Genomic DNA, 24,367 nt, shown 5'->3' with positions numbered 1-24,367 from the left:
GACTTTAAGTCCACAGGTGGTCCGCAGCAAAATCCAGAATTAAAGGGGTACTCCGGTGGAAAACTTTTTTTTTTTTTTTTTTTTAAATCAACTGGTGCCAGAAAGTTAAACAGATTTGTAAATTACTTCTATTAAAAAAATCTTAATCCTTCCAGTACTTATCAGCTGCTGAATACTACAGAGGAAATTATTTACTTTTTGGAGCACAGAGCTCTCTGCTGACATCATGACCACAGTGCTCTCTGCTGACACCTCTGTTCATTTTAAGAACTGTCCAGAGTAGGAGAAAATCCCGATAGAAAACATATGCTGCTCTGGACAGTTCCTAAAATGGGCAGAGATCAGCAGAGAGCACTGTGGTCATGATGTCAGCAGAGAGCTCTGTGTTCCAAAAAGAAAATAATTTCTGCTGTAGTATTCAGCAGCTAATTAGTACTATAAGGATTAAGATTTTTTTTAAATAGAAGTAATTTACAAATGTTTAACTTTCTGGCACCAGTTGATTTAAAAAAAGAAAAGGTTTTCCACCGGAGTACCCCTTTAAACATTAGCGTGTTCATCTCCCAATCAACAGGGGCAAATCTGCATTGTGTGGCCGCACCCTGAAACGTAAAGGAGTACTCCGGGGAACTCTACTACATATTGGGGATAAGGGACAGATCGCATGGGGTCAAACCTCTGAGACCAGCAGTGGTGACTGTCTGAGGGTGGGACGGGGGTCCTGATTGACTGAACGGCGTGTCACTATCATGGGGGGGGGGGGAGCGGAGTGCTCTGTGGACAGTTAAAGGGGTACTCCGGTGAAAAACATGTTTGTTTATTTATTTTTATTTTTTTTGCTATTGGTGCCAGAAAGTTAAACAGATTTGTAAATGACGTCTATTTAAAAATCTTAACCCTTCCAGTACTTATCAGCTGCTGTATGCTCCACAGCAAGTAGTGTAGTTCTATCCTGTCTGACCACAGTGCTCTCTGCTGACACCTCTGTCTGTTTCAGGAACTGTCCAGAGCAGGATAGGATTGTGATTTTCTCCTGCTCTGGACAGTTCCTGATAGGGACAGAGGTGTCAGCAGAGAGCACTGTGGTCAGACTTGAAAGAACTACACAACTTTCTCTGGAGCATACAGCAGCTGATAAGTAGGAATTTCTTCTCTTTTTAATTTTTTTCCTTTTCAGTCTGACCACAGTGCTCTCTGCTGACACCTTTGTCCGTGTCAGGAACTGTCCAGAGTAGGTCTGGACAGTTCCTGACATGGACAGAGGTGTCAGCAGAGAGCACTGTGGTCAGACTGGAAAGAACTGCACAACTTCCTGGGGAGCAGACAGCAGCTGATAAGTACTGGAAGGATTAACATTTTTTAAATAGAAGTAATTTACAAATCTGTATAGCTTTCTGGCACCAGTTGAGTACCCCTTTAAGTAATGGGTCCCCATACAGGAGCCTGAGTGCCCACAGTACACCTCCCCCCCCCACGTACTGACCTACAGATGTGGGATGACGACTCTCGTTACACTGATCTCTACTGTATCTTCGTTGGGTTGTTCCATTGCGCTATTTTTAAGAAATCATTATTAAAGGGGTACTCCGGTGAAAACCTTTTTTTCTTTTAAATCAACTGGTGCCAGAAAGTTAAACATATTTGTAAATTACTTCTATTAAAAAATCTTATTCCTTCCTGTACTTATTAGCTGCTGAATACTACAGAGGAAATTATTTTCTTTTTTGAATTCTCTCTGATGACATCACGAGTACAGTGCTCTTTGCTGACGTCATTATGATAATAATAATAATAACTCTCTATTTATTGTTGTCCTTAGTGGGATTTGAACCCAAGGCCCTAGCACTGCAAGGCAGTAGTGCTAACCACTGAGCCACCATGCTGCCCTTAGCATACATCTGCTTTGCACGGAATGGACAGAGATGTCAGCAGAGAGCACTGTGCTTGTGATGTCATCAGTGTTCCAAAAAGAAAGGAATTTCCTCTGTAGCATTTAGCAGCTAATAAGTACTGGAAGGATTAAGATTTTTTAAGATTTTCTGCCACCAGTTGATTTAAAAGAAAAAAGGTTTTCACCGGAGTACCCCTTTAATTACTATGTGAGTTATGGTCTGTGGCGCACTGAGGGTGTTACCTCCCCCAAGTGTAGCATTAGACCTGCCCACCAGCTCCTGTAACTCCTCCTCATTATTAATAGGCCACCCCTACAGGGATCACGCTTAGAAACCCCGCACTTGCGCACGGACACTGCGATTGCGCTAAAGATGTTGGTGCAGAACAAAGGTTATAGGATATATCACAATTATAACTGTGATTGCGTCGATTATGTCCCCCGGCAAAATTCTGTGATTATTTCCTCCTGGTAGCTTTAATGACCAACACGCAACGCGTTTCGCTGCGCATGCGCAGCGAAACGCATTGCTTGTTGGTCATTAAAACTGCCCGTTATTTCATCTTGCTGCAAGTCATATGATTCCTTGTTCCTCTTGAAGTGTGTTTCATTATGAAATGGGAGGAACGGAGGTGAAGGGGGAGGATTTCAACGTTTATTTATAACGCAATCGCTAAATTTACCTCCATAGTCGCATTATAACGTTTTCCCTAAGTCATGAATTTTTTAGCGGATTTGTGCTGCAGGGGAGGTCTATAAGTAGTGACAGTACCTGGCGGGGGGGATATTGATGCACTAGGGGGGAGGTAACACCCTTACTGCCCCATACATCATCATTTGCGTATTTAATGTTCAGATTTCTCAAAAATGGCGCAATGGAGCGACATAAGGTACCATATTGATCAGCATGACGAGAGCCATTACCCCATCCCCGCCGGTCAGAACGGCGATCCTGATGACCCTATTTAAAGGGGTTGCGCTGTTCGTCCTTGTGACATCAGGCGCGGCTTCTCCATACAGGATTGTAATTTCATAGCCGTGTGGGTGGAGCCGGCGGTGGACGCCTCGCTGTAATACCGGATTGATGCCCTTGTTGACACCTGATCCTTCATTTTGTTCTGTTTTTTTTTCCAGGTGGCTGTAAGGTGAGAATCCAGGCCGATCCCTGGTCCGCCGAGCGGTTATTCGAGATCCCGGATGAGGAGCGGTGTATAGAGCTGCTGAGCGAAATGCGTCTCATCCAGGAAGGTAAAAGCATAAACTCCGCGGGATAAGTCTGCGGCGGGATAAGTCTGCGGCGGGATAAGTCTGCGGCGGGATAAGTCTGCGGCGGGATAAGTCTGCGGCGGGATAAGTCTGCGGCGGGATAAGTCTGCCGCTCTCTGACTGTGTAAGAAATGATTACCTTCTCACCATTATAATGTACAGGGGAGAGAAATCTGTGTAATGTACAGGGGAGAGGAGGAGATATAATGTACAGGGGAGAGGAGGAGATATATATATTGTACAGGGGAGAGGAGGAGATATAATGTACAGGGGAGAGGAGGAGATATAATGTACAGGGGAGAGGAGGAGATATAATGTACAGGGGAGAGGAGGAGATATATATATTGTACAGGGGAGAGGAGGAGATATAATGTACAGGGGAGAGGAGGAGATATAATGTACAGGGGAGAGGAGGAGATATAATGTACAGGGGAGAGGAGGAGATATAATGTACAGGGGAGAGGAGGAGATATAATGTACAGGGGAGAGGAGGAGATATAATGTACAGGGGAGAGGAGGAGATATATATATATAATGTACAGGGGAGAGGAGATATATATATATATATATATAATGTACAGGGGAGAGGAGGAGATATATATATATATATATATAATGTACAGGGGAGAGGAGGAGATATATATATATAATGTACAGGGGAGAGGAGGAGATATATATATATAATGTACAGGGGAGAGGAGGAGATATATATATATATATATAATGTACAGGGGAGAGGAGGAGATATATATATATATATATATAATGTACAGGGGAGAGGAGGAGATATATATATATATATATATATAATGTACAGGGGAGAGGAGGAGATATATATATATATATATATAATGTACAGGGGAGAGGAGGAGATATATATATATAATGTACAGGGGAGAGGAGGAGATATATATATATAATGTACAGGGGAGAGGAGGAGATTTATATATAATGTACAGGGGAGAGGAGGAGATATATATATATATATATATATATATATATATATAATGTACAGGGGAGAGGAGGAGATATATATATATAATGTACAGGGGAGAGGAGGAGATATATATATATAATGTACAGGGGAGAGGAGGAGATATATATATATAATGTACAGGGGAGAGGAGGAGATATATATATATAATGTACAGGGGAGAGGAGGAGATATATATATAATGTACAGGGGAGAGGAGGAAATATATATATATAATGTACAGGGGAGAGGAGGAGATATATATAATGTACAGGGGAGAGGAGGAGATATATATAATGTACAGGGGAGAGGAGGAGAGATATATATAATGTACAGGGGAGAGGAGGAGAGATATATATATAATGTACAGGGGAGAGGAGGAGAGATATATATAATGTACAGGGGAGAGGAGGAGATATATATATATAATGTACGGGGGAGAGGAGGAGAGATATATTTAATGTACGGGGGAGAGGAGGAGAGATATATTTAATGTACGGGGGAGAGGAGGAGAGATATATATAATGTACAGGGGAGAGGAGGAGATATATATATAATGTACAGAGGAGAGGAGGATATATATATAATGTACAGGGGAGAGGAGGAGATATATATTTAATGTACGGGGGAGAGGAGGAGATATATATATATAATGTACAGAGGAGAGGAGGAGATATATATAATGTACAGGGGAGAGGAGGAGATATATATAATGTACAGGGGAGAGGAGGAGAGAGATATATAATGTACAGGGGAGAGGAGGAGAGAGATATATAATGTACAGGGGAGAGGAGGAGAGAGATATATAATGTACAGGGGAGAGGAGGAGAGAGATATATAATGTACAGGGGAGAGGAGGAGATATATATATAATGTACAGAGGAGAGGAGGATATATATATAATGTACAGGGGAGAGGAGGAGATATATATTTAATGTACGGGGGAGAGGAGGAGATATATATATATAATGTACAGAGGAGAGGAGGAGATATATATAATGTACAGGGGAGAGGAGGAGAGAGATATATAATGTACAGGGGAGAGGAGGAGAGAGATATATAATGTACAGGGGAGAGGAGGAGAGAGATATATATATATATATATATATAATGTACAGGGGAGAGGAGGAGATATATATATATATAATGTACAGGGGAGAGGAGGAGATATATATATATATATTGGACAGGGGAGAGGAGGATATATAATCTACAGCAGAGACTGTTATATCCCAGAATCCTCCGTTATAGGGAATCTGTAAATCTGGGAAACATAAGTAAATAACTTTCAGCACTAACAGAACCTGTTTACATGTCCATGGTTTTGTTCTCCTATAAAAATAATAATGCTCTTTTTCTCACTGTGAAGTGTCAAGGAGGCGTGGTCAGTGTCCTGAGGTGCCCCGTGCTGTAGTGCGTCATTATTTGATTGACAGGCAGAGCTCTCCAGGTCCTTCTGAATTCTTGTGCACACGTAGTGATCTTCAGAGGTGACGTTACCATCTCTCCACATGTGCGACATCGCTGCCTGGTCCAACCCCGCTCGAGCCTCCTAATGCCTCTCAAACTGAGCGTGACTGCGCATGCGCGGTGAGGCCACTGCTGACATCTGCTAACTCACTGTGCATGCGCCGGAGCTCTGTAGGGCCTGGGGAGCTCGGCCTTTTCAATCAAAGAGGAGGAGGGCGGGATTGGAAAGCGGAGAGTGGCGTTACAGCGTGGGGCCCTTCAGGGCATTGGCCACACCTCCTTGACACTTACCAGTAGAAATAAAAATTTTATTAAATTAAATTTTTTTTATGGAAATGCAGCTCCGGCCGTGTAAACAGGTTCTGTTAGTCTTATTGTACAAATATTTACTCCCCTTAGCAAGGGCAGAGGCTCATGATGTCACAGTCACGCCCCCTCAATGCAAGTCTATGGGAGGGGGCGTGGCGGCTGTCACGCCCCCTCCCATAGACTTGCATTGAGGGGGCGTGGCTGTGACATCACAAACCTCTGCCCCACATCGCTAGTCATCCGGCACCGACTGAAGTTCACTCCGTGCTCCGGATGTCTGGGGTGCCGCAGCAGAGATCGTGGGGGTTCCGATCAGACATCTTATCCCCTATCCTTTGGATAGGTGATAAGATTTCTAGGGGCGGAATACCCCTTTAACTCCCCCTTCATTGCTCATCTGTTTCAGGCGCAGTTCGTGCTAAGCCCGTCCGACCAGATAAAAGGGAATCCTCGAATTGGTACCAACCGGCAGAGAAGATAAAGAGCGCCCCCGGACCACCGCTGCAGCCCGCCGGCTCAGGTGAAGCCTCCATCATGTTCAGGGACTCGCGTGCGCGATATTCTTCTCTCCTCTACGACATAAACCACACGAGCCGTTATACCGAACCTCTCTACACATAAGCTGCTTCCTTAGGTTTGGCGCCATTTTCCTGTCCCGTGGATGCAGCCTGCAGTGTAAAGAATGGAGGGTTGTCCATAGCTATGTGGACTAGATGAGAGGCGGAGTTATACCGACGCTGATCTCCATTCTTTACACCGACGCTGATCTCCATTCTTTACACCGACGCTGATCTCCATTCTTTACACCGACGCTGATCTCCATTCTTTACACCGACGCTGATCTCCATTCTTTACACCGACGCTGATCTCCATTCTTTACACCGACGCTGATCTCCATTCTTTACACCGACGCTGATCTCCATTCTTTACACCGACGCTGATCTCCATTCTTTACACCGACGCTGATCTCCATTCTTTACACCGACGCTGATCTCCATTCTTTACACCGACGCTGATCTCCATTCTTTACACCGACGCTGATCTCCATTCTTTACACCGACGCTGATCTCCATTCTTTACACCGACGCTGATCTCCATTCTTTACACCGACGCTGATCTCCATTCTTTACACAGACGCTGATCTCCATTCTTTACACAGACGCTGATCTCCATTCTTTACACAGACGCTGATCTCCATTCTTTACACCGACGCTGATCTCCATTCTTTACACCGACGCTGATCTCCATTCTTTACACCGACGCTGATCTCCATTCTTTACACCGACGCTGATCTCCATTCTTTACACCGACGCTGATCTCCATTCTTTACACCGACGCTGATCTCCATTCTTTACACCGACGCTGATCTCCATTCTTTACACCGACGCTGATCTCCATTCTTTACACCGACGCTGATCTCCATTCTTTACACTGCTGGCGGTTTTCAGAGAGATAAGCAGGATAAAAAGGGCACATTTAACCCCTTTCATTTCACTTCTCCCCACACAGCGCCACTCTTGTTCATGTGGCTGTGTCTGGTACTGCAGCTCATCTATCGAACACAGCCACATGAATGGCACCAACACTGTTCATAAGGGATCCTGGGCGTTGTACCCGGCTGATCACACATTGGAGCCCATAAGGGGCAGTAGACTGGCCAGAGCTAAGTTTCCCAACCAGTGTGCCTCCAGCAGTTGCAAAAATACAACTCCTATTATGCCCGGACAACCTACGGTGTTAAGTGTTCACTAAAGTGCGTCTCTCCTGCTGTTGCAAAACTACAACTCCCAACATGCCCAGACAGCCTACAGTGTTGTGTTTCCTAAACTGTGTCTCTCCTGCTGTTGCAAAACTACAACTGCCAGCATGCCCGGAGTTGTAGTTTTGTAGCAGCAGGAGAGACACAGTTTAGGGGCATGCTGGGAGTTGTAGTTTTGCTGCAGCTGTAGACACATTGGTACAACTCCCATTATTCCCTGACGGCCTACAGCGTGCACAGTCTTTCCCGAACGTCATCTCTCCAGCTGTTGCAAAACTACAACTCCCAGCATGCCCGGACAGCCATTGGCTGTCCGGGCATGCTGGGAGTTGTAGTTTTGCATCAACAGGAGTCTTCCTGACTTGTCCTTGGAACGTGTCCAACTTTCCTTCTCTTTCAGGGCAAATGGGGTTCGACGATAACTTCAGCAACTCCAATCACGTGAAGAGGATAAATCTACAAAACCAACAGCAGGGATTCCGGAGAGAACCGCCGCCGCCGCCTCCCCCGCCCCCTCCGGAGAGGCCGTAAGTTGTCGCTGGGTAGAAGTCTCCGATATATTGACTGTACGGCCCAGATGGGAAGGGGCAGGCAATGCAGTATGGGCAGATTCTGTACGGGGCAACGATAAAAAAAACCAAAAACCTCGGTCCTGAAAGGGTTAATGCGGCGGCCGGTGCAGTTTTGTTGTAACTCATGAGCCGTAAAGTTTTTTTATACAGCGTTACTCATCGGCGCGCAAATCGACTTCAAAGGACGTGGGGGGGGATGTAGGGTGGATTATGGGCGATGATAACTACCAGAACCGCGGCGAACACATCGGAACTGGTTAAAACCTGTCAAATGAAAAGAGTTTATTGTGAGATCAGGAAGCGCGAAATACGAGAACATCCTCCTCGCTGTCCGTCAGATCGGTCACCGGGAATACAGGAAGGTTCCGGAACGTGTAAAAAAGTGAAGGAAGATTAATGGAAAGAAGAATTCCTTGTATGACTGATCTGCTAAGAGCGCCCCCCTGTGGTGACTGCTGGTCCTGGGGGGGGGGGGGGGGGGTGATTCCAGGTCCCTAAAGGAGGGGCGACTCCTGGTCTCAGAAAGGGGGGGTTGGGGTTATTCCTAGTCCCGGAAAAGGGGGGGGGGGGGAACTCCTGGTCCTTGTCCCGTGAAGGGGATGAGACTTCTGGTCCTTGTTCTTGTCCCAGGAGGGATTGTGACCTCTAGTCCTGGTCCCGTGAGGCCTCTGTCCTGGTCCCAGCAGAGTTACGTTACATAAGATTTTGAATATGTTAATTTTGCTTTATTTCGAGAGCCGATAATAGCCGAATTTTGTTGTGGAAAGTAATAGCGCCCTCTGCATGGTTGGAGGACTAGGGGTCACCGTACTGTCCCGTTTCTGCAGGCCGCCTCGAGACAGGGACCCTGACGGATGGGGTCGGCCCAAGATGAGCAACAGCATGAGGAAGCTCCTGGTCCCCGCCAGCCAGTCCGGGCAGAGGGAAGGGTTAATAAAGCACATACTGGCGAAGAGAGAGACCGACTACGTCAACATAGAGAACTACAGGTACGTGCAGGTGTCTGCATCATTAGAGGCCCGACACCCCCATTAGAGGCCCGACACCCCCATTAGAGGCCCGACACCCCCATTAGAGGCCCGACACCCCCATTAGAGGCCCGACACCCCCATTAGAGGCCGGACGCCCCCATTAGAGGCCGGACGCCCCCATTAGAGGCCGGACGCCCCCATTAGAGGCCGGACGCCCCCATTAGAGGCCGGACGCCCCCATTAGAGGCCGGACGCCCCCATTAGAGGCCCGACGCCCCCATTAGAGGCCGGACACCCCCATTAGAGGCCCGACACCCCCATTAGAGGCCCGATGCCCCCATTAGAGGCCCGACGCCCCCATTAGAGGCCCGACGCCCCCATTAGAGGCCCGACGCCCCCATTAGAGGCCCGACGCCCCCATTAGAGGCCCGACGCCCCCATTAGAGGCCCGACGCCCCCATTAGAGGCCCGACGCCCCCATTAGAGGCCCGACGCCCCCATTAGAGGCCCGACGCCCCCATTAGAGGCCCGACGCCCCCATTAGAGGCCCGACGCCCCCATTAGAGGCCCGACGCCCCCATTAGAGGCCGGACGCCCCCATTAGAGGCCGGACGCCCCCATTAGAGGCCGGACGCCCCCATTAGAGGCCGGACGCCCCCATTAGAGGCCGGACGCCCCCATTAGAGGCCGGACGCCCCCATTAGAGGCCCGACGCCCCCATTAGAGGCCGGACGCCCCCATTAGAGGCCGGACGCCCCCATTAGAGGCCGGACGCCCCCATTAGAGGCCGGACGCCCCCATTAGAGGCCGGACGCCCCCATTAGAGGTCCGCCACCTCCTGCTTAGAGCAGTTTGTTCCATCATGTGAACTCATAAATACATGAAAGTTCCCATTAATCTTCACTGAACAGTGTGCCTCCAGCTGTTGGAAAACTACAACTCCCAGCATGCCCGGACATGCTGGGAGTTGTAGTTTTGCAACAGCTGGAGGGCCACCGTTCAGTGAAGATTAATGGGAACTTTCATGTATTTATGAGTTCTTCCACTTTCTTCCTGACTCTTCGGGTATTTTATGGCCGCACTTGGTGTTGACGCTGCCAGGTATCTCAGATGTGGCTGTCAGGAATGTAAAGGATGTTTCCTCTTATCCTGCAGATTCTTTGTAGGAACCTGGAATGTGAACGGCCAATCCCCGGACGGAGGGCTGGAGCCCTGGCTGCACGCTGACCCCGACCCCCCGGACGTCTATGTCATCGGGTAAGAACATGGAAACTATATGGACATATATGGAAGGTCCCCGGAGGGAAGCAAATGAGGAATGTTATGGAAGAAGCTGCTCATTCCTAACATTAACCGTTCAGGAGCCTGGACGAGTACAGAATGTCCCCCCTCAAGGATAGAAACTAAACAAATGAGGTTACAGGACGAGCTCTCCAACCAGATAAAGGTTCTTCTAACATATTATGGCGAAACAAATCTACACATAGACGTATTTCATCTCTTGTCTATTCAGCTTCTTGCTGAGTAATAAACTTTGTCATGGAGGACGGGAAATGATTACGGAACCACAGATTCCTGTCATATAGTCTTATTACTAAGAGGAAACCGCTTTACTGCAAGTATTGATAACTACTATAATACTGCCACTATATACAAGTATATAACTACTATAATACTGCTCCTATATACAAGTATATAACTACTATAATACTGCTCCTATATACAAGAATATAACTACTATAATACTGCCCCTATATACAAGTATATAACTACTATAATACTTCCTCCTATATACAGGAATATAACTACTATAATACTGCTCCTATATACAAGAATATAACTACTATAATACTGCTTCTATATACAAGAATATCACTACTATAATACTGCTCCTATATACAGGAATATAACTACTATAATACTGCTCCTATATACAAGAATATAACTACTATAATACTGCCCCTATATACAAGTATATAACTACTATAATACTGTCTCCTATATACAGGAATATAACTACTATAATACTGCTCCTATATACAAGAATATAACTACTATAATACTGTCTCCTATATACAAGAATATAACTACTATAATACTGCTCCTATATACAAGAATATAGCTACTATAATACTGCTCCTATATACAAGAATATAACTACTATAATACTGCTCCTATATACAAGAATATAACTACTATAATACTGCTCCTATATACAAGAATATAACTACTTTAATACTGCTCCTATATACAAGAATATAACTACTACAATACTGATCCTATATACAAGAATATAACTACTATAATACTGTCTCCTATATACAAGTATATAACTACTATAATACTGCTCCTATATACAAGAATATAACTACTATAATACTGCTCCTATATACAAGAATATAACTACTATAATACTGCACCTATATATACAAGAATATAACTACTATAATACTGCTCCTATATACAAGAATATAACTACTATAATACTGCTCCTATATACAAGAATATAGCTACTATAATACTGCCCCTATATACAAGTATATAACTACTATAATACTGCCCCTATATACAAGTATATAACTACTATAATACTGCCCCTATATACAAGAATATAACTACTATAATACTGCTCCTATATACAGGAATATAACTACTATAATACTGCTCCTATATACAAGAATATAACTACTATAATACTGCTCCTATATACAAGAATATAACTACTATAATACTGCTCCTATATACAAGAATATAACTACTATAATACTGCTCCTATATACAAGAATATAACTACTATAATACTGCTCTCTATATACAAGTATATAACTACTATAATACTGCTCCTATATACAATAATATAACTACTATAATACTGCTCCTATATACAAGAATATAACTACTATAATACTGCCTCCTATATACAAGAATATAACTACTATAATAATGCCTCCTATATACAAGAATATAACTACTATAATACTGCTCCTATATACAAGGATATAACTACTATAATACTGCTCCTATATACAAGAATATAACTACTATAATACTGCCTCCTATATACAAGAATATAACTACTATAATACTGCCTCCTATATACAAGGATATAACTACTAGAATACTGCTCCTATATACAAGAATATAACTACTAGAATACTGCTCCTATATACAAGAATATAACTACTAGAATACTGTTCCTACATACAAGAATATAACTACTATAATACTGCTCCTATATACAAGAATATAACTACTATAATGCTGCTCCTATATACAAGAATATAACTACTATAATGCTGCTCCTATATACAAGAATATAACTACTATAATACTGCTCCTATATACAAGAATATAACTACTATAATACTTCTCCTATATACAAGAATATAACTACTATGATACTGCCTTCTATATACAAGAATATAACTACTATAATACTGCTCCTATATACAAGAATATAACTACTATAATACTGTCTCCTATATACAAGAATATAACTACTATAATACCGTACTGCTCCTATATACAAGAATATAGCTACTATAATACTGCTCCTATATACAAGAATATAACTACTATAATACTGCTCCTATAAACAAGAATATAACTACTATAATACTGCTCCTATATACAAGAATATAACTACTATAATACTGCTCCTATAAACAAGAATATAACTACTATAATACTGCTCCTATATACAAGAATATAACTACTACAATACTGATCCTATATACAAGAATATAACTACTATAATACTGTCTCCTATATACAAGTATATAACTACTATAATACTGCTCCTATATACAAGAATATAACTACTATAATACTGCTCCTATATACAAGAATATAACTACTATAATACTGCTCCTATATACAAGAATATATAACTACTATAATACTGCTCCTATATACAAGAATATAACTACTATAATACTGCTTCTATATACAAGAATATAACTACTATAACACTGCTCCTATATGCAAGAATATAACTACTATAATACTGCTCCTATATACAAGAATATAACTACTATAATACTGCTCCTATATACAAGAATATAACTACTATAATACTGCTCCTATATACAAGAATATAACTACTATAATACTGCTCCTATATACAGGAATATAACTACTATAATACTGCTCCTATATACAAGAATATAACTACTATAATACTGCTCCTATATACAAGAATATAACTACTATAATACTGCCTCCTATATACAAGAATATAACTGCTATAATACTGCTCCTATATACAAGAATATAATTACTATAATACTGCTCCTATATACAAGAATATAACTACTATAATACTGCTCCTATATACTAGAATATAACTACTATAATACTGCCCCTATATACAAGAATATAACTACTATAATACTGCTCCTATATACAAGAATATAACTACTATAATACTGCTCCTATATAGAAGAATATAACTACTATAATACTGCTCCTATATACAAGAATATAACTACTATAATACTGCTCCTATATACAATAATATAACTGTTGTAATACTGTAGTGTGATATGTTCGCAGGGTATGTAGATCTCGGCTCGGTTTGGCATCATTATGTTCAGGTTGTTACATCAGTGTCTTGTAACCTCCTGTAGACGGTTTTAGTTGTATATAACAGGATGTGTATGATTTTGCAGTCGTCTCCGGTTTGCGCTGGTTGTTCAGAAGTTCATTGGAGATGATGTCCAGGGCGGTAGAATAATCCTTACTATTCGCAACGTTTTTTCTTTGACGCTGCTTCATGTGTCATCCTTACGTCATCTCCGGGGAAAGTTATTAAAGTGAACCGGTCATCAACAAAACGTTTTATACAATGTAGATAATACCATTATGTTTATATTTTTGTCCCTACAGCTATTGCCTGTGTCTCTATGAGGAGTCCAAATACAGGAAGTGAGGGTGGACAAGCAGGGATCTGTACACTAACAAGCGGGGCTCTGTACACTGACAACAAGCGGGGCTCTGTACACTGAGGACAAGCAGGTTCTGTACACTGAGGACAAGCCGGGCTCTGTATACTGAGGACAAGCAGGGCTCTGTACACTGAGGACAAGCAGGGCTCTGTACACTGAGGACAAGCGGGGCTCTGTACACTGAGGACAAGCGGGGCTCTGTACACTGAGGACAAGCGGGGCTCTGTACACTGAGGACAAGCAGGTTCTGTACACTGAGGACAAGCCGGGCTCTGTATACTGAGGACAAGCGGGGCTCTGTACACTGAGGACAAGCAGGGCTCTGTACACTGAGGACAAGCGGGGCCCTGTACACTGAGGACAAGCGGGGCCCTGTACACTGAGGACAAGCGGGGCTCTGTACACTGAGGACAAGCGGGACTCTGTACACTGAGGACAAGCGGGGCCCTGTACACTGAGGACAAGCGGGCCCTGTACACTGAGGACAAGCGGGGCCCTGTACACTGAGGACAAGCGGGGCCCTGTACACTGAGGACAAGCGGGGCCCTGTACACTGAGGACAAGCGGGGCCCTGTACACTGAGGACAAGCGGGGCCCTGTACACTGAGGACAAGCGGGGCCCTGTACACTGAGGACAAGCGGGGCCCTGTACACTGAGGACAAGCGGGGCCCTGTACACTGAGGACAAGCGGGGCCCTGTACACTGAGGACAAGCGGGGCCCAGTACACTGAGGACAAGCGGGGCCCTGTACACTGAGGACAAGCGGGGCCCTGTACACTGAGGACAAGCGGGGCCCTGTACACTGAGGAAAGGGGGGCCCTGTACACTGAGGACAAGGAGGGCCCTGTACACTGAGGACAAGCGGGGTTCTGTACACTGAGGACAAGCGGGGTTCTGTACACTGAGGACAAGCGGGGCTCTGTACACTGAGGACAAGCGGGGCCCTGTACACTGAGGACAAGCGGGGCCCTGTACACTGAGGACAAGCGGGGCCCTGTACACTGAGGACAAGCGGGGCCCTGTACACTGAGGACAAGCGGGACCCTGTACACTGAGGACAAGCGGGGCCCTGTACACTGAGGACAAGCGGGGCCCTGTACACTGAGGACAAGCGGGGCCCTGTACACTGAGGACAAGCGGGGTTCTGTACACTGAGGACAAGCGGGGTTCTGTACACGGAGGACAAGCGGGGCCCTGTACACTGAGGACAAGCGGGGCCCTGTACACTGAGGACAAGCGGGGCCCTGTACACTGAGGACAAGCGGGGCTCTGTACACTGAGGACAAGCGGGGACAGCATTTTTCACCCATAAATATAGACATTTTATAAGCAATGTATATTACAGATAGAATATAATGGTATTATCCACACTGTATAATTAGTTTTTGTTCACTTTAATGCTTTTGTGCCACTTTTTGCTCTATATGTTGGTAAGCGGTGTTTTCCTTCCATTAGAGGAGGCGGCTGAACTCCTGCAGAGACTCCTCCTCCGGGGGGCGCTCATGCTGGGATTTTTCTGGTAGGTAGTAGGGCTGCACGATATATCGCAATGAAATTGCGATAATTGCATATTGTGATGCCCTTCCCAAATTGTGCGATTATTTACTTAAACTAGGTTGAGGACTCGCGGCGGAGGGGCTGCGCCGCTCTGCACGGGAGTCGATTTTCAGGTGATGCACTGGAGCCGCTGATCCTGGCTCAGGTCTCGGTGGCGGCTGTATGCTCCGCCTCCATGCAACGCGGCCCGGCCCCTCCGGTGTGAGTCTCGCTATCTTTCCTCCTAGCAGTGCCCAGCGCTGGGAGGGGGTGACCGAACCCCACCACTGAATAACACCAAAAGAACCAAAATGCAATAATGCGGTCCTGCGCTAAATAATAGCTAATTCAAAAGGAAGAGAATATGTAGACCAAAGTATCAAAAAACTCATCAAGCTTTATTAGTACAAAATGCACAAAAATAGGACAAACACTTAAAAGCACATAAAATTAGAGATACAACTCCAGATCCACAAGGGCAGGAAGGGGGGGGGGGACTGGTCAGTGTACATCAGATTCATGTATACAATGCCGCAGGTACAAAGATAGATGGATAATGGGGAAATACAGCAAAATGTCCAAAGTAAATAAATCAATAAGCCGGGAAGGGGTTAAATCCTGATTAATTGCCCCAGAACAAGGTGCATAGAAACTTCTGTTTTTTTTCGCCCTATAGGACGCATCGGCGTATAAGACGCACCCAATTTATAGGTGCAAAATCAAAAAAATTAGATTTTGAACCCAATAGTGGTCTTCAACCTGCGGACCTCCAGATGTTGCAAAACTACACATCCCAGTATGCCCGGAGAGCCAACGGCGTCTTATACGCCGGTGCGTCCTATAGGGCGAAAAATATGGAAGTTTCTATGCACCTTGTTCTGGGGCAATTAATCGGAATTTAACACCTTCCCGGCTTATTGATTTATTTACTTTGGGCATTTTGCTGTATTTCCCCATTATCCATCTATCTTTGTACCTGCGGCATTGTATACATGAATCTGATGTACACTGACCAGTCCCCCCCCCCCCCCCCCCTTCCTGCCCTTGTGGATCTGGAGTTGTATCTCTAATTTTATGTGCTTTTAAGTGTTTGTCCTATTTTTGTGCCTTTTGTACTAATAAAGCTTGATGAGTTTTTGATACTTTTGGTCTACATATTCTCTTCCTTTTGAATTAACCCCACCACTGCTGGTTGCTGTTTATATACATTGCAGCCTTGTGGTGAGTGTATGAAGTGAGTTCAGGAGCTTAACTCGCTTCTTGCTGATTAAAGGGGTACTCTGGTGGAAAACCTTTATTTATTTTTTTATTTTTTTATCAACTGGTGCCAGAAAGTTGAACAGATTTGTAAATGACTTCTATTAAAAATCTTAATCCTTCCAGTACTTATCAGTTGCTGTATAATACAGAGGAAGTTCTTTTCTTTTTGAATTTCTTTCCAGTCTGACCACAGTGCTCTCTGCTGACACCTCTGTCCATGTCAGGAACTTTCCAGACTAGGAGAGGTTTGCTATGGGGATTTGCTCCTACTCTGGACAGTTCCTGACATGGACAGAGGGGTCAGCAGAGAGCACTGTGGTCAGAGAGAACTACTCAACTTTCTGTGGAGCATACAGCAGCTGGAAGGATTAAGATTTTTTTTTTAAAGAAGTGATTTACAAATCTGTTTAACTTTCTGAAGCCAGTTGATATAAAAAAAAAAAAATCTGTTTTCCACCGGAGTTCCCCTTTAATTCCTATAACATGCGCTGTCAGTTATATTAGGTTTAACTCTACTGCCCCATCTAGTGGTAGTTCAGTGTAATAACTAGCTTCAAATGTTATGAAGTTATTGATTATATCAAATGTTAAGGAAATTATTGATTTGTTTTGATATGTGACACGGCGCCCCCTGATGGATGGGAGGGGACAGGGCAGTCGGGGTCTTTCTCATTTGACCTTTTCCTCCAGTTTCCAGGAGTTGGATCTCAGCACTGAGGCTTTTTTCTATTTTGATTCGGGGAAGGAGCAGGAATGGCTGGAGGCCGTGGAGAAGAGTCTGCACCCCAAAGCCAAGTACAAGAAAGTGAGTTACCTGCTGGTCATGTGACCCTGCGTCATTGTACACACCGGAAAGTTCCTTTAATCCAGAAATTCTGATAGTCCGGGATCTGATTCACCAAATAAATAGAACAATAACAGAAAAAACGATTGTGCCGCAACCCCGCATCTCTCAGGCTCCATAGATCCCATAGATTAACCCCTTAATGACCGGGATATTTTTATTGCCTTCCATTAAGAAAAGAGAGAAAAAATCTAATCTGCAGCATTTTTTCTCTGTTCTATGCTTGCTAATTTTACAGATTAAGTATAGTTTGCTTATACTGATCAGTTATTTGTGATTGCTTATATTGATCAGTGCTGTGCTATTGCTTATACTGATCAGTGCTGTGCTATTGCTTATACTGATCAGTTATTTGTTATTGCTTATATTGATCAGTGCTGTGCTATTGCTTATACTGATCAGTTATTTGTGATTGCTTATATTGATCAGTGCTGTGCTATTGCTTATACTGATCAGTTATTTGTTATTGCTTATGTTGATCAGTGCTGTGCTATTGCTTATACTGATCAGTTATTTGTGATTGCTTATATTGATCAGTTCTGTGCTATTGCTTATACTTATCAGTGCTGTGCTATTGCTTATATTAGTCAGTACTGTACTATTGCTTATACTGGTCAGTGCTGTGCTATTGCTTATACTGACCAGTGCTGTGCTATTGCTTATTTTGATCAGTTATTTGTAATTACTTATACTGATAAGTACTGTACTATTGCTTATACTGATCAGTGCTGTTATTGCTTATACTGATCAGTGCTGTGCTATTGTTTTATACTGAGCAGTTATTTTGTTATTGCATATACTGATCAGTGCTGTACTATTGCTTATACTGATCAGTTATTTGTTATTGCTTATACTGATCAGTTATTTGTTATTGCTTATACTGATCAGTTATTTGTTTATTGCTTATACTGATCAGTTATTTGTTTATTGCTTATACTGATCAGTTATTTGTTATTGCTTATACTGATCAGTTATTTGTTTATTGATTATACTGATCAGTTATTTGTTATTGCTTATATTGATCAGTGTTATGCTATTGCTTATACTGATGAGTTATTTGTTGTTGATTATACTGATCAGTTATTTGTTATTGCTTATACTGATCAGTGCTGTACCATTGCTTATGGGGTGACTGGAGGATGAGGCCGATCTGTTACAGTGTCACTATGTAGTTGCCGCCATTTTTCTGTATTGGGGGCAGTCCTCACTGTTTCCGGCTTTCTCTCTACTCTTCGCTCTCCTTGTGTCTTCCAGATCCGGCTGATCAGACTCGTGGGGATGATGATGTTGGTTTTTGCCAAGAAGGAACATTTCCGTCACATCCAGGAGGTGGTGGCTGAGTCTCTGGGGACCGGGATTATGGGCAAAATGGTAAATGAGACTCTGCGTCTGACGTGATATCTACAACATCCGAAAGTACAAAGATGACGCGTTTTATTTCCCATCTCTCTGCTTGCTGGCAGTGGATGGATTGTTAGAAGATTTTTGTCATTCATTTAATACAAATAAAATAGAAAAACTCCTGCGCTGGGAAGTAGACTGATATATTTGTATGTCGCCCCTTTAGGGTAATAAGGGCGGAGTGGCCGTGCGATTCGTCTTCCACAACACGTCCTTCTGCTTTGTGAACTCTCATTTGGCCGCCCACGTGGAGGATTTCGAGAGGCGGAACCAGGACTATAAGGACATCTGTGCGCGGCTGAATTTCTATCTCCCAGAGCAGAACATCCCCTCACTAAACATCATGAAGCACGAGTATGTAGAAACATGGCGGAGGCCTTCTGTGTGCCCCATGACTGGCGTTCTGGACATCCCCTATATGACTGGCCTTCTAGACATCCCCTATAACTGGCCTTCTAGACATCCCCTATATGACTGGCCTTCTAGACATCCCCTATATGACTGGCGTTCTGGACATCCCCTATAACTGGCCTTCTAGACATCCCCTATATGACTGGCCTTCTGTGTGCCCCATGACTGGCCTTCTGGACATCCCCTATATGACTGGCCTTCTGGACATCCCCTATATGACTGGCCTTCTGGACATCCCCTATATGACTGGCCTTCTGGACATCTCCTATATGACTGGCCTTCTGGACATCTCCTATATGACTGGCCTTCTGGACATCTCCTATATGACTGGCCTTCTGGACATCCCCTATATGACTGGCCTTCTGGACATCCCCTATATGACTGGCCTTCTAGACATCCCCTATATGACTGGCCTTCTGGACATCTCCTATATGACTGGCCTTCTGGACATCTCCTATATGAGTGGCCTTCTAGACATCCCCTATATGACTGGCCTTCTGGACATCCCCTATATGACTGGCCTTCTGGACATCCCCTATATGACTGGCCTTCTGGACATCCCCTATATGACTGGCCTTCTGGACATCCCTTATATGACTGGCCTTCTGGACATCTCCTATATGACTGGCCTTCTGGACATCCCCTATATGACTGGCCTTCTGGACATCTCCTATATGACTGACCTTCTGGACATCTATATGACTGGCCTTCTGGACATCCCCTATATGACTGGCCTTCTGGACATCCCCTATATGACTGGCCTTCTGGACATCCCCTATATGACTGGCCTTCTGGACATCTCCTATATGACTGACCTTCTGGACATCTATATGACTGGCCTTCTGGACATCCCCTATATGACTGGCCTTCTGGACATCCCCTATATGACTGGCCTTCTGGACATCCCCTATATGACTGGCCTTCTGGACATCCCCTATATGACTGGCCTTCTGGACATCCCCTATATGACTGGCCTTCTGGACATCCCCTATATGACTGGCCTTCTGGACATCCCCTATATGACTGGCCTTCTGGACATCCCCTATATGACTGGCCTTCTGGACATCCCCTATATGACTGGCCTTCTGGACATCCCCTATATGACTGGCCTTCTGGACATCCCCTATATGACTGGCCTTCTGGACATCCCATATATGACTGGCCTTCTGGACATCTCCTATATGACTGGCCTTCTGGACATCTCCTATATGACTGGCCTTCTGGACATCCCCTATATGACTGGCCTTCTGGACATCCCCTATATGACTGGCCTTCTGGACATCTCCTATATGACTGGCCTTCTGGACATCCCCCTATATGACTGACCTTCTGGACATCCCCTATATGACTGACCTTCTGGACATCCCCTATATGACTGGCCTTCTGGACATCCCCTATATGACTGGCCTTCTGGACATCCCCTATATGACTGGCCTTCTGGACATCCCCTATATGACTGACCTTCTGGACATCTCCTATATGACTGGCCTTGTGGACATCCCCTATATGACTGGCCTTGTGGACATCCCCTATATGACTGGCCTTCTGGACATCCCCTATATGACTGGCCTTCTTGACATCCCCTATATGACTGGCCTTCTGGACATCCCCTATATGACTGGCCTTCTGGACATCCCCTATATGACTGGCCTTCTGGACATCTCCTATATGACTGGCCTTCTGGACATCCCCTATATGACTGGCCTTCTGGACATCCCCTATATGACTGGCCTTGTGGACATCTCCTATATGACTGGCCTTCTGGACATCCCCTATATGACTGGCCTTCTGGACATCCCCTATATGACTGACCTTCTGGACATCCCCTATATGACTGACCTTCTGGACATCTCCTATATGACTGGCCTTCTGGACATCCCCTATATGACTTGCCTTCTGGACATCCCCTATATGACTGGCCTTCTGGACATCCCCTATATGACTGACCTTCTGGACATCTCCTATATGACTGGCCTTCTGGACATCCCCTATATGACTGACCTTCTGGACATCCCCTATATGACTGACCTTCTGGACATCCCCTATATGACTGGCCTTCTGGACATCCCCTATATGACTGGCCTTCTGGACATCCCCTATATGACTGGCCTTCTGGACATCCCCTATATGACTGACCTTCTGGACATCTCCTATATGACTGGCCTTGTGTACATCCCCTATATGACTGGCCTTGTGGACATCCCCTATATGACTGGCCTTGTGGACATCCCCTATATGACTGGCCTTCTGGACATCCCCTATATGACTGGCCTTCTGGACATCCCCTATATGACTGGCCTTCTGGACATCCCCTATATGACTGGCCTTCTGGACATCTCCTATATGATTGGCCTTCTGGACATCTCCTATATGACTGGCCTTGTGGACATCCCCTATATGACTGGCCTTGTGGACATCCCCTATATGACTGGCCTTCTGGACATCCCCTACATGACTGGCCTTCTGGACATCCCCTATATGACTGTCCTTCTGGACATCCCCATATGACTGGCCTTCTGGACATCCCCTATATGCCTGGCGTTCTGGACATCTCCTATATGACTGGCCTTCTGGACACCCCGAACCCCCCCCCTCCTTCTGTATGACTGGCCTTCTGGACACCCCCAACCCCCCCCCCCCCCCCCCTTCTGTATGACTAGCCTTCTGGACACCCCCCCCATATGACTGTCCTTCTTGACAGACACCCCCCCCCCCCCCCATGACTAGCCTTCTGGGCCTTCCCAATGGGACCCCCCTCCCCAGCCTTCTCCTTCTGAAGTGTCTAAGCTTTTCCTTCCTACCAGGACAAGTCATCTCCTCCAATGTATTTGGGCCATGTGGTTGTTCACTCCGGCCCCTGTATCCTGATAGTCCAGAGGCGGCTCTGGGGTCGTCCATGTTTATTGGGCCTCAGACGTCACCACCCGGGATCTTCTCTCTCTTCTTCGGCGCCGTCCCGTATTATTGAGTTTGTCTCATTTTGCTCCTGTATTATCTCCGCAGCGTTGTCATCTGGTTGGGAGACCTGAACTACCGACTGTGCAAGTACGACGCCACCGAGGTGAAGGGCCTGATCACCAGGAACGACATTAACACGCTGCTGAAGTTTGATCAGGTAACGGAGTTCTGCCCCCCCGAATCCTCCCTCCTTAATAGGGACACAATGTGTTATCTGGGGAGCGTTCAGTTTACTGCCAGGCCCATTAATGCCCCTCCCCCTTGTGCCCCGCCCCCATGTATTGTCGTCATCATCATTTGTTTCTTCCTTGATCCCTGCAGCTGAACATCCAGCGGGAGCTGAAAAACGTCTTCGCTGATTTCACAGAAGGCGCCATCGGATTTATCCCAACATATAAGTACGACCCCAAAACTGACCGATGGGATTCAAGGTAAATGTGAGGATGAAAATATTAGAGGGGTCCGACTCCTGAGACCCCCCCCCCCCACACACACACTATGTGCATGACCCCGTGTGATGTAAATAAATGTAACAATTTCTTCACTTCTCATTTTAATACATTTACATAACGTCCATCTCATTACATTCAGCAACTTCCCATTCTACCAATTATTTCAGTTTATCACCAGTTTCAAGACCTCTGCTTGCTGTCAGTAAAGCGGATACCTCGAGAGATGTCCGATACTTTATGAACCTTTCTCACAGATGAGGGTTTGTTACATATGTTTCCAGTCCAAACAATTCTCTGTGAGCTAAATAGCCTAAACTCCAAATTTCTGTAAATAAATGGGGTATTCCGGCCAAATACATCTTATCCCCTATCCAAAAGATATTTGGCCGGAATACCCCTTTAACCTGCACCGATACATTGTGACAAAAACTGTCAGAGATTTGTGCTACATCCTATTACAACACACTGAGACAATATTATGCAAAAGTGTATAATCTTTAAGTAAAAAAAACATATATATATAAAAACAATTAAGATGGAACAGTAGCAGACACTGTCTGCTACTGTTCCATTTTAATAGTTTTTATATTTTTTTTTACTTAAATAAAGATTATACACTTTTGCATAATATTGTCTCAGTGTGTTGTAATAGGATGTAGCACAAATCTCTGACAGTTTTTGTCACAATATATCGGTGCAGGTTAAAGGGGTATTCCGGCCAAATATCCTTTGGATAGGGGATAAGATGTATTTGGCCGGAATACCCCATTTAATTACAGAAATTTCCGGCCTTAAGGACCAGAGCGTTTTTTGTAATTCTGACCACTGTCACTTTAAACATTAATAACTCTGATGCTTTTAGTTATCATTCTGATTCCGAAATTGTTTTTTCGTGACATATTCTACTTTAACATGGTAGTAAATTTTTGTGGTAACTTGCATCCTTTCCTTGTGAAAAATCCTAAAATTTGATGAGAAATTAGAAAATTTTGCATTTTTCTAACTTTGAAGCTCTCTGCTTGTAAGGAAAATGTATATTCCAAATATTATTTTATTTTATTCACATATACAATATATCTACTTTATGTTTGCATCATAAAAGTGATGAGTTTTTACTTTTGGAAGACACCAGAGGCTTCAAAGTTCAGCAGCAATTTTCCAATTTTTCACAAAATTTTCAAACTCACTATTTTTCAGGGACCAGTTCAGGTTTGAAGTGGATTTGAAGGGTCTTCATATTAGAAATACCCAACAAAAGACCCCATTATAAAAACTGCACCCCCCAAAGTATTCAAAATGACATTCAGTCATCATTTTAACCCTTTAGGTGTTTCACAGGAATAGAAA

General features: G+C 44.3%; 1 protein-coding gene across 4 annotated transcripts in view; it reads left to right on the top strand.

Annotated features, from left to right (window-relative positions):
- OCRL (OCRL inositol polyphosphate-5-phosphatase) overlaps nucleotides 1-24,367 on the top strand; it is a 91,827-nt gene that overhangs the window by 24,091 nt on the left and 43,369 nt on the right. For all 4 annotated transcript variants that reach the window (XM_056538221.1, XM_056538220.1, XM_056538219.1 and 1 more), the window contains 10 exons: nucleotides 3,026-3,139; nucleotides 6,316-6,429; nucleotides 8,069-8,195; nucleotides 9,068-9,229; nucleotides 10,367-10,468; nucleotides 17,645-17,759; nucleotides 19,053-19,169; nucleotides 19,366-19,553; nucleotides 22,614-22,725; nucleotides 22,890-22,999. In XM_056538221.1, coding sequence (XP_056394196.1) covers nucleotides 3,121-3,139; nucleotides 6,316-6,429; nucleotides 8,069-8,195; nucleotides 9,068-9,229; nucleotides 10,367-10,468; nucleotides 17,645-17,759; nucleotides 19,053-19,169; nucleotides 19,366-19,553; nucleotides 22,614-22,725; nucleotides 22,890-22,999 — 1,166 coding nt within the window. In that variant the 5' untranslated portion in view covers nucleotides 3,026-3,120. The remainder of the gene's footprint in view (nucleotides 1-3,025; nucleotides 3,140-6,315; nucleotides 6,430-8,068; nucleotides 8,196-9,067; nucleotides 9,230-10,366; nucleotides 10,469-17,644; nucleotides 17,760-19,052; nucleotides 19,170-19,365; nucleotides 19,554-22,613; nucleotides 22,726-22,889; nucleotides 23,000-24,367) is intronic.

The sequence above is a fragment of the Hyla sarda genome, chromosome 9, assembly GCF_029499605.1.
Source record: "Hyla sarda isolate aHylSar1 chromosome 9, aHylSar1.hap1, whole genome shotgun sequence".
Classification (NCBI taxonomy): Eukaryota; Metazoa; Chordata; class Amphibia; order Anura; family Hylidae; genus Hyla; species Hyla sarda.
Note: the sequence above shows the minus strand (reverse complement) of the source record. Positions and strands in the feature narration are given on the sequence as shown.